At 36.9% G+C, this 12,007-nt stretch overlaps 2 protein-coding genes across 2 annotated transcripts; both read right to left on the bottom strand.

The window, feature by feature from the left end:
- Window positions 1–468: 468 nt before the first annotated feature.
- Window positions 469–5,109, bottom strand: LOC118752457. The gene is made up of 3 exons (XM_036487372.1): window positions 3,999–5,109; window positions 1,691–2,467; window positions 469–1,629 (listed from the first exon to the last, which is right to left on the bottom strand). Exons 1-3 carry the CDS (start codon window positions 4,591–4,593, stop codon window positions 809–811), a joined length of 2,193 nt encoding a protein of 730 aa, XP_036343265.1. The 5' UTR covers window positions 4,594–5,109; the 3' UTR covers window positions 469–808.
- A 302-nt stretch (window positions 5,110–5,411) lies between these two features.
- On the bottom strand, window positions 5,412–8,553 carry LOC118752456. Its single transcript, XM_036487371.1, has 3 exons — window positions 7,410–8,553; window positions 6,370–7,158; window positions 5,412–6,272 (listed from the first exon to the last, which is right to left on the bottom strand). The coding sequence occupies exons 1-3, from the start codon at window positions 7,954–7,956 to the stop codon at window positions 5,509–5,511; spliced, it is 2,100 nt and encodes a 699-aa protein (XP_036343264.1). The 5' UTR covers window positions 7,957–8,553; the 3' UTR covers window positions 5,412–5,508.
- Window positions 8,554–12,007: the final 3,454 nt, after the last annotated feature.

Below are 12,007 nucleotides of genomic sequence, written 5' to 3'. Positions count from 1 at the left end.
CAACTTCTTCTTTGTGAACCCCATGAGTATAAATTCCAATAAATATTTGAGGCAAAGATGATACACCGTTTTACATAGACAAGACAAGACACCATGTTGTTATGTTATAAAAAAATGTTTATTACTTTATAAAAATTTATATATTGTAGATCAACTTGAAAAACACCAAGTTTTTTATTTAAAGCCACCTACGCAAGCTAGGGATCTGGTCAAACGACCTATTTCGTTTCTGCGACGTGACTGAGGAGACTCCCGTGCACCTGCTTAGCAAATGCGAGGCGGTCGCGAGAAGACGGGAGAGGTACCTGGGCCATTACTGGCCATGTGACGAAGCAATACAATCGCTAATCCCTGGGGATCTCCTCAAATTTTTGAGCTCACTAGGATTAGATGAGGTACTGTAAATGGTTTAGGGCACAATAGACCTATTGGTCGCAGTGCATACCTCTATTAATTATCTATCTATTTAAAGTATAAAATTTGCTTGTGAAGCTGTCTTTTATTGTGCTCAATATGTTCAAAGGATATTTATTTAAACAGTAGAATATTAGGTTCCGAATTCTCAATTTTTAATGACGCTTTCTCTTCTCGAAAAAAAATGTCACCTTCTTATATGGCAACATTATCAGAAGCAACATTTTAAAGAAAGAGCACCCAATATGCATGTGAAGATTCAGAGAAAAGAACACGAAAACTTAACAGCCCTGGCGAAGGGCAGAATAAATGCAAAAATATTTCGAGAAAAGAAAACGCTATAACATGTAATTTTTCGGACTCTACCACTAAGCAATAACTACTTCCATTAGATTCAATTGTGGCCGCTTGTGCTTTGCATCTGACCATGCCACATCTTAAAGCACGGTGTTACACAGAGTCCTGGCATCCCCGGGCATTTTCCACAGCAAGTCTTCGAAAAGGTCTTAAGACCGCCTTTGTCGCAGATCCGACAACGCTTCCTGACCCGCTGTCCATTAAAATTAGGTACATCTATAGGTAGGTGCTCTGTTAACTTCAGGGATTGTGGCGCGCGAGACTTATCTGGGAAACCTTTTCGTAGCTTACTTTCTGACATGCTCAGCTCGAGGTCATTGTCATCAGCGCTGTCCAAATCAAATTTTGGATTCAATAAAGATGTGATTATTTCTTGTCGAAACGTTTGATAAGATCTCGAACGAGTGCCACTTTGCGCGTGCGTAGTGAAGAAGAGATAGGCGTTGAATAAAACCAGGTGCATGACAAAGATCATCAACCGTTTATCCCACTTCATTTCAGTACGTTCTAAAGCCAACTGGTAATCTAACAGGTACGCGCGTATTTTCGGTGCTGTTTTCAACTGCCAGTCGATCTCTTTGACTATTTTCAGCCCTCGACGCGTTTGAATGTATTTCGTGACAAGACAGTCTGAACTATAAAAATAAATATTTTTTTCTTGCCGCCGGCTTTTCCCCATCATTATGAAGTCCGCATATCTAATTTCAGACTGATATTGTTTCAGATTCTTCAGAGCCAATTCTTTGCTATTACCGAAACGTTGTATTTCCAAAAGTCCCGAGGAATAGGTACCCATCTTTCCCAGCTCCAGGCAAAGTGCATAGCTGCCATAATATTTGGATGCGAAAACAGTATGTCCTAAGCGGGTTTAAATGAGATTTATTCATAAATGAAACAGAACAAGAAAATTCACTATTACCTTTATGTAATTTCTCGCTGAGCAGCTCCATCGCAATAGACAGACGTTGAACAAGAAACGATTTTGAATTATGGGAGTCCGTTTTTCTTTGTGGATTTTCTAAATCGACCAATATTTTGAGTACTAAACCGGATTGTTCAGTTAAGAGATGCAGCATAACCGCATTGCTGCGAAACTTCTGACTCATATCATTCGCCCAATGTAGCCTGCCTTTCCAATACATAATTGGCTCATTCAAGACTATTCTTCGGCCGCAGTTGTACACAGATTCCATGCGTTCATTGAAGAATTTCAAAATAGGCTTCAAATCAACAAATTTTTCCTCACTTTGATCGTCCGTTTTAGTGCTCTTCTCTTCAGGCAGCAAACTCTCGAAACTTAAAAATTTTAGTATTTGCAAAAAGCGGTCCAAACTCAGTTTTCTAGAGTAACCCCCGAAACCATGATGTGCCTCACATTCCCAATATTCCGCTAATGTCGTAAGCTGTGATGAACCCATTTGTAGGCAGATGCCGTAAAAAATGCTCATTTCTTTTGAAGTAAACTCCTCGAAGTGGGTTGTGCTATGAAAGGCTTCTGTGGCACGTTTATTGCAACATTTAGACCAACTTTTGAAAAATCCATCACCACCCAACAATTTGTAAAAATAGTACGTAGAAAAGCTAGATTTTGGAGCGCCTTCGAGAATTCCTTTGTAGTTTTCGTTTATAAACACCTTTCGTTGGCCATCCAAATTGTTTGACCATTCTGGAGCGTACATATCCATGTCTCCTTCGCCTGTCGAACAAAATTGTGCAAAACAATAAACAAATTTTTTGCATTATGACCTTTAAATCTGATTAAAATATCTGCTGAAGAAGGTAGTAGAAGGTGGAGCTATATTTTTAAATTGGTGGAAAAAATGTTCCTGATACGTTTTTATTTTGTAATTTTAATTTTCTATTGCCTACCTTGAGATTATGGATGACGAAACATAACTTTAAAATGGTAGAACATACTGCCTTCTCAAGTCTATAAAACCGACTAAAAACTTCACTTATTTGCCCTGCGATTATCAGCATCTCTCTTCTGTAGGTAGATCTGTTTGCTATTTGTTTCTATTAGAAGCAGAATGAAACATTTAGGGAGTTCATAAGGTGTTTAGATATTTAGTAGAAATTTGTATCTAATTTTGTCGCATGTCATACACAGTGGCTCTACAATTGTTGACAAATGTATACATTTACATAGAAATTGGATAGTGGCATCCATAGAACATATTTGCTGTAAACCAGTGTAATTAACAATAAATAATAAAAATTAAATAATTAAGAATTTCGTCAACTAGTAACATTCCCAGAGCCTTTGGAGAAAATCTATCGTCGCGCTTTGCGTTCCAAACTTCAATCTCGATTTCCCAAAACCTGGTGACAAAATCTAGAAATATTAAATAGGTGCCCCTTATGCCAGAAGCATGAATGTGCAAATTTACCAATTTTGAGTTTTTGGATTGACTTGATTAACCTTTGGATGTTCCATGTTATACCAAAACCCAGAATACCACATACCCTTTAAATAATTTCTGAGTGCTCACAATTTATAAGTCTAAAATGAGGCTTTCTTTCGCTATAAATATGATTCTGAGGCAAGTCAACCGGGCTCACTCAATTCGGACTCTATATTAATAATCATAGTTATAAAGAATATTTAATTTTAACACTTAGAAAAGCGTTATATATCAGACTCTAATATGACTCCTAACTTCGACTAAAATAAATAAATATTGGTCTGCGTGCCCTTCTAAAATACGGCTTTCGCACGCCACCCCAATCACGTAGTTCGCTCTCATTCGTAATTCGCACTCCAATTACCCCTCGAATTACGTAATTCGCCAAACAAAATCTTGATACCGAATTACCGAATTTGGTGGTAATTTGAGTACTAAAAGTAAAGTTTATACGTACATGTGTACATCACCAATTTATTACGGCAGTTTATAAATTTTATAGCGAAGAAAAAATAAAACATAGAGACCGAAAACTGTCAAATGGAATTTAAGATTGTGTTTGTTGGAATGGGGTACTTCACGATCACAATTAGGGAAGCAAACAAAGTAATTCAGGGTGCCGAGGAAAAATCGTATAAGGGAGGTACGCTCTTTTCCGACTCTTTTTTTTTTTGAGCTCATAATGAGGGTTAGAACTCAGAATTCTAAGACTTTTCTGACTCTAAAATGAGTCCGAATGTTTATAGGGCATACATACTTATGCATGCATACACTACATATTATACATAGATGGGCAATTAATTGCAATCATATTTTACTTACATTCTATTAACTCAAATTCTTCCTCAAAATTAACATCCGGGCACCCTTCTTCATCCGAATCGGTTTCCTGCATATCTAATTCGTCGGCATCAAAATTGAATTCTGAGTTTATCACACTCGCTGGTTTCAACTTTAACCTCATCGATTGTGCACCATCACCGTTATTTGACTTTATTTTTTCGATATTTTGACTACAGTCGTCTCGCAGCGAAGCGGATATCCCACCACCATCATGTTTATCGATACCCAACAAACATACGCCTTCTGAATTCTCTGCCGGCCGCTGGGCAATCATGGTTTTTTTGGCATTAGCTACAGTAGCCGACGTAGACGCCGAAGTCGGCGTTGGCGCAATTTCTGCCGCTGAGCTCAACCACTGTTGTTGTATTTTATAAACATCGAGTTTAATATCGTCAATGATGCACTCCTCCTCTTCGCCTTCCGCTGTTGCCATGTTCCTTTCATTTGTCGATAACTGAGAGACAGACGGCGCTACCGATGGCGCAGCGGCCGGTTGCGTCGTTCGGCTTTTGTTTGCAGCGCCTTCTAGCTGTTGCGTTGTTGCTGAGGCATGACGTTTTCTTGTGCGTATCATTACTTTTAAATTATTTTGTATTTTCTTTATTTGCCTTAACCAACTTTTTTTTTGTGTGAATAAAAATGTTATATAGCTCGCAAATAATATCACCCCGGCTTGCTATGTTTTCCACACTAAAAGATTGCGAAACGAAATAGATGTATGTTTTAAATTATTTGCGTTTGGTAAGGCTTTTGCATTTTTCTCTTTTATTCTCTACGTTGAGAAGGACAATGGCTGTGCGCTTGAGAATTTCTCTTTCCCGCGACAGTTCTCATGGATAGGCCATTTGACTACCTGCTGCTGTTTTACTGCCGTACCTAAATAAACTTGTTGGCTGTTGTGCCCCTCTGACTGCCTCCTTTTGGCATATACATATGTATAAATTAAATGTGGCAGAAAGAGATAATATGGAAGAGTAGTGCAAGTTATGGTAGACTGTTTTGTGTGGATTTGTATCTTGCCGCTTAAATTGCTATTGCATGTGTAGTTTAATACAACTGCATCTTGATTTTGGTTTATACATAAAAACACATACATATGTATGTATGTATAGATACAGTGGTCGAAAAAATTAAAGGCGCACCAAATATAGACAAGTTTTTCTTTTTATTTAGTTTAGAAATTTTTTATAAGTAGTTCATTCTTTAACAAAAACCATGTAAATCCCAGTTTCAAACTTTGGGCAATGTTAAAAAAAAATCAACAATCTTTCGTAAAAATTTCGAGCTTTTTAATTAAATTTCTTAGAAATATTTTGACTATGCAGTTTTGTAGCCCATTCAATTTTAGTATAATAAAGTGCAACATTCAAATGGCTAAAAATTAGATTTTTTGTAAGTTTTTTCTTTTAACTACACTGTAAAGAAACAAAAATATTACATGAGGTCTTTCTATACTAAACTATCGATATCCGTAATTTTCATAATGTACTTAAGTTAGTTGGGTTGCTCCACGAAGTTTGGTTGCCGTCGTCGATTTCTTGAGTTGATCATGCCAAATCTTAAAGCAGGGCGTTTCGCATAAACCCGGCATTCCCGGACACATTTTACAAGAATACTTTGAATATGTCGTTAGACCACCTTTGCGACAAATCTGGCATCTCTTTTTCGCAACCTTGCCATCGATGGGTGGTAAAATCAGAATAATATGATCGCTTTTCAAATTTGTATTCAGTAATGACTTTATAACTTCTTCTCGAAATTTCTCGTATCGCATAGGAGATTGAATGTTTCTGAAACTCATTTGATTCATGTAGAGTATATAAGCGTTTAACACAATCAAATTTATCACGTAGATCATCAATCGTTTGTCCCACTTCATTTCGTCGCAAGGAAATAACAATTGACAATTCTGCATTTTTAACCGGATATTCAATGGTGGGCACAAAAGCGTCTCCAGCTCTCTCACTACATCCACAAGAGATGATTCCTCAGATTTTTCCCCATTTGCAAAAATGTCTGCACAATTGGTGCTATAAAAATAAAAACTGTTTTCGCGATGTCGATATTTTGCCATCAATACGTCGCCAGCATATCTGGCAACTGCACTTCCTTTGTCTAGCCTTGTTAGTATTAGCTCCTTGCTATTGCCATAACGGTTGCAATCCAAAAATCCTGTGCAATAAGTCTGTCGTTTAGCCAAGGCCGAGGCAAGTGCATAGCTGCTGTAGTATTTAGAAGCATAAACAAAGTGACCTGTCAGAAAAACGTTGCACATAAAGCCATTAATTAACTGTACACTAAGAAAATACATATGTATACACAGTGCAATTAATTGTTCTAATTTTATTACCTTTTCCCAATTTTGACTTTAGTAGATCCATTGCAATTGCCGACCGCTGAAGAGCAAGGGATTTCGAATTACGAGTAAACTGTTTTCGTTCTGACTCCTCTAAATCGGGCACTATTTTTAAAAGCATTCCAGATGGTTCAGTCAAAAAGTGTAGAGTGACTGCGTTACAACGAAACTTGTCCCGCACTTCGTTCAACCAGTTGAATTTGCCTTTCCAGTATATTAGAGGTTCGCCTAAAATTAACCGGCGATCACAGGAGTAAACCGATTCCATGTTCTTGTTGAAGTAGTCCAATAGAGGCTTAATGTCAGAAAGAATGTTTGCTAATTTACCACTCTTAGGGTTACGAGCCGAACTGTAGGACTTCTTAAACATATCAAAATTTAATACATCCAATATCATTCTGAAATGTTCCAAACTCATTTTATCGCCGAACCCGTCAAAGCCAAAGTGATCGGTTTCGCTCCAGTATTGTTCTATCTCAAATAATCTGAATGAACTCATTTGCAAGCAAATTCCAATAAATATTTGCAATTTTTTCGCTGTGAAACTATGAAAACCCGAATTGTTTGCGATTGTTTTTGCAGCACGAGTGCTACAACTATTCGCCAACTTTGTGAAGAACTCTCTCCTCGGCCCAAGCACCATATCAAAATAAGAAATTGGATTTTCAAATATGGAGTCGTCTGTAAGGCTTTCTTGACATTTTCCATTAAAATTAAAAACTTTGCTGGGCTGCATTAAGGCATGGCCCCAAACTGGATCGAATTCATCTACGGATTCATCGGCTGGTTATATGCAAATATAATCAAAAGGAGTATCCGTAATAAGATCAATAAGTGTGTTAGAGGCGATTTTAGATGACAAAGATTCCATGTCATATCAAATATTTAAGCTGAATGGTATGTATTTACCAAATTCTGGCTATTTAAATAAGGGAAAATGCAGCTTTGCCTTTAGCTACCAACTCATGCTGTTTAAATATTTGATATGAAAAGGAATTTTCAAAAAAAAAATTAAATAAAAATTATTCACTTACATTCAATAAGTTGGTAATTGTCATCGAAAAAATCGATATTCGAATACCCATCTTCGTCCGAGTCGCTCTTCTGCATATGCAATTCATCGTTATCGCTATCGTTGTCATCTGCCGCTGCTTTCGTCGTCACTTCTGCAGCTGACGCTGCCACTACCTTTGTTATATTTGGAGGGGGAACTGTCGGGCTTGGCGCTGTCCCCTCATCGTTTTTTGTAGCACTACCACTATAAAGCGCAACTCGTTTGATTTTCGACCGCGGCAGCCGTACTGGACCAGTTGACGTTGTCGCTGCTGCTGATGTTGATGTTGATGGTGTAGTAGTAACCGCAGTCGCGTATGCGCCAACCGTGTAGCCAGCGACGTTGTATTTTGTCTGGTTTATATTGGCAGCTGGTACCATGGTTTCCAAGTTTGTTGGTGTATGCACTACGGTAGCCGCTGCAGTGCCCCTAGCTATAACAAATGGTGGCGCGTCCCTTTCCAGCGTTATTTTAATTGCCTTGGAACTCGTTGGGATTGTTAGTTTTCTTTTAAAAGGCCCTGACATCGCGTTCACTTGTATGAAAAAAAAAAAATCAAAACTTTTGTTATTTCGTTTACCGAACCACTGCGATTGAGTTGGTAGTTGATCAGCAAAAATTGCAAAGTAAATGTATTAGCACTTCACATCAGCGAAATAGATAGCCTAACTTGGCATAGTACATGACAAAAAAGGGATAGAATGATTGTGTGTAGAGGAGCAACCAAATTATTTATTTTCTGTTTATCTCTTTCTAGTTAGTCAACAAGTGTTTTCTGCATCGTTCGTACTTTAGAAAAGAATACCTAACTTTTGTTGCGTTCATATAGATATCTCTGTCGTACGATGCGTTTTTTTAACATATACATACCTATTTCTACTCAAAGCATATTAATGTGCCTTGCTTCTTCTACTCAATTCATCTTGCTTCTACTATTTAAATTTTTGAATTCAAAAGCAGCAAGCCATAAGCAACCCCTGTAGGAAATCCACCAGTGATAAACCGATGCGGCTCTATTGAAAATGGCTCATGCGTTTACGATGTGTGGAATGTGTTTGGACCTGCTAACTGGCGGTGTTGTAATTTTTCAAAACTCATTTTTGTGAAATGTAAATTTTCATTTCAATAGAAAATTAATATTCTAAGGGACATAGGCTTTAAAATTTATCTGACCTTTACACAAGTGTTCTAATAAAAAAATACAGCTCGTTTTACGAAATGAAAATTACATTTTTAAAAAGAGTTTTTTGCATAATCCGGGCCACTGAACATTTAAAAAAAAAAAGCGTAACTCAGGAAAAACATAGGTAACACGTTTTTCGATCGAAAGCTATTATTACAGTTAAATTAGGGTCGAATACTGGTAATCTGACGGTTTTTCCGCAGTAGAAATTTTTTTCAATACTACAACAATACTACTTTTTTATGTACTACATCAACAAGAAAGTTATAACACATCAAAAACTTTTACGCCAATATCTCAGAAAGCAGTTTTAACAGAAGCGCCCTTATTGCATCTAACTTCTCAATTATTGAAGATAAAACAAAGACTAGTTGATTTTCCTGTGTGTTTTTTTTTAATATTTTGAATAGAATTTTAATAAAAAGCAAACACTTTTTTTTGCTAATTTTTACATTCGTAAGTTACTTTATTCTGGGGTCCCACAGATGTACACAAGAACTAGGTGGCTGTGTGAAAATTACGTTAGTATTCTTACGTGGTGGTCAAACCCCAGGAAGGTTTTGCTCCCACGCATCGCAATACTTTCTACACAGAGTTAAAGTCCCCCTTTTTGGTAAAAAATACTATTATTTCGCATTACATTCTGTTCTCCTTAGAAAAATTTGGCGCTAATATATTAGTGGAAATTTTAACCATTTATAAGCCATTTTTCAAACAGTGGGTCAAAAGGGCCCGTTCTGGAGGGAGTTGATGGGTAAAACTTTTGGAAAAAAGTAGGCCAACCTTATTTTCAATATATAATTTATAATTTAACATAACGGTTGATAAGCTTATTGCAAAAATTTATTGATGGCGACATAAATTACCCCGATAACTTAACCTTTAAATTTTTTTATTTCTTTAAATTGAAATAGTACATACTGATTTGTAGAGTATATGGAGATGTATGTATATTAGGGTGCCCATCGAAAATCGTTTTTTTTTTTTGTACGTTAGTACTACATATTTTCAAATTGTGGAAATTATCGATGGTCCAGATTTAAAAGATTCTTTGAAATTCAAGCAAAAATAGTCATTCAAAAACTCATGAATCTAGAAAATCGTATTTTCTGACCTAAATCGACAGGCCGCGACCTCGAAATGGCCTTTAAAAAATCTATAAAAATAGGCAATAATATTTCTCATAAAACGAATCTAATTAGGGGGTAGGGCTTTTAAATTTTCAAAAAAAGCATTTTCGATGGGAAACCTAATGTATGTAGTATATACTATATAGACTTTCTTCTGTTCGCCCATCCATGAGCAGCAGTCACTCAACATTTGAATTCAATGAATAAATTAAATAGAATTATAATCTGATGACATGATGTGGCTCCGACACAGCTCGCAGGTCCAAGACGAAGGCGCTGGACTAATCCTTTTTTAAAAACGTAATGGTAATGGTAACGCATGGGTATTTTTAATGACCAACATTGTCTTAAAAAATGTGTTCGTTTAATACCTAGCGGAAATTCAACATAAGACGCTGAAAAAGTACTGTGGCTGGCGTTTTTGTTACCATAATGATAGATGTATTTAGCTATAGTAGACGTCGCATGCTGCATACTTCTTGTATTCATCGCGTTTCTATATACCAGCAATTGAAACAATGCACCTTTCCTATAGAGTATAGATACTGAAATACCAGGTGTGTGTACATAAATCATGGTCTTTATTCCATGCAATGGGGCTGTCAACGCGTGGAGAGGTCAATTTTACTATTTATTTATATAACATATTTTACATATTTTAAATTATATATGTATGTACGTGTGCATAATTACATAGAGATGCATAAATGACCAAAAAGCGCAGACAATTAATTATTGTTTTTATTTTATTATATTCTAGGTGGGCAATGGTACGGCGTTGACATAACCAAGGAGCACATTGCTGATAACTATGAGCAATGCGTCTGGGAGCCATCGATCATAAAGATAAACGCTTTAACCGCTGCTGCCGAGGCTGCTTGCATGATACTGTCCGTCGATGAGACAATCAAGAGCCCCAAAGCAGGGGAGGCACCCATGGCTGGCGGTATGGGCCGTGGAATGGGAAGGCCAATGTGAACATATTCTAACTAATTACTTTTTAAAAATTTAAATACATATGTGAAAACCGCATAAAAAATCCATTACAAAAAAGCGGATGTTATAACACACCAACTGCTTCAAACAAAAAACTCTATATTGCATTCGGCCCTAATTGTATGTTGTCATGTGCTAACGTTATACCGATTATGTACCCATGTTGGAAATAAACAATCCACTAGATAACACGCTTTTTCTTAATATTGATTGAACTTTTGTTTCAGTGAACTAATTCCATTATTTTTTTTTTTTGTCATTGAATATAAAGAAAACACTTCCTAACATTTACTGTTAAACACAAAAGTATTTACATAGGTACGTAAAGCGCTTTAAATAAAAAGGAAAATTTCAAAATAACAAAAATGTTTCTTAATTTTGCCTATAGCTGCCTTTACACGGGTCGATTTTTGTCGTTCTACCAAAATGTAAATGCTTTGGCTTATTTATTTTTGAGTCGACAGAAATCGACCCGTGTAAAGGCAGCTTACATGCATATAGCTTGTACTATGTATGTATACGTATTTTCAATTATAAGATTGGCAGCTGACTACAAATATACAACTTAGCAGGTGATAGTTTAAACTCGACGTAACCCAGCCAAATTGGGCGTTTGAAACTAGGTTTAAATTTGACTGAAAAACTGGACGCTGGGTTTAAACCTAGCTTAACAACAAGCAGAGTTCAACTTCCACTGAAAAACTGGCCGTCAATAAGGTACAACCAAACTCGCTATCTTCCATCCTTCCTAGCTAACTTTGTTGTTGCTTTCACATGCAAAATTGTTCGCTAAGCGAGCGGGAGAAGTGGCCAATCGATGACGGCTTGTCTCATTCTGCCTCAGCTTGCCAAACACGCGCGCCATGCACTCCCTTTTCCTGTCGCCTTCTCGTTTCATCGAAGTTTGGAGTTGCAGCCCAACGAGTGCTTCTTTTAACACACACTCGCACATACATACATATGTACACATTTGCGATTGGGAATATACCCTGCAAAAATCGCGACTACTCCATGCATGCATGTAAAGAGTACTCCCGAAGAGCCAAGGAGTGCTTCAAAATTAACCACAGTGCATATAAAAATTGTGGTCTAATTAACCTTGCGATGTCCTAGAGCAGGACCATATACTCCATCTCTGCATTACATCAGAGGAGCACAAACCTACTCCCAACATATTTTTTCGTTTGTACACGCTTTTATTCTTCACTTGACAGATGTTTTTTTTCGCAATTAATAAAAACCAAAAACAAAAATAAAAAACTACACATG

Source organism: Rhagoletis pomonella, unplaced genomic scaffold (assembly GCF_013731165.1).
Source record: "Rhagoletis pomonella isolate Grant_MI unplaced genomic scaffold, Rhpom_1.0 Rhpom_scaffold_01518, whole genome shotgun sequence".
NCBI classification, from domain to species: domain Eukaryota; kingdom Metazoa; phylum Arthropoda; class Insecta; order Diptera; family Tephritidae; genus Rhagoletis; species Rhagoletis pomonella.
The sequence above is the reverse complement of the archived record's forward strand: the minus strand, read 5'-3'. Positions and strand labels throughout refer to the sequence as shown.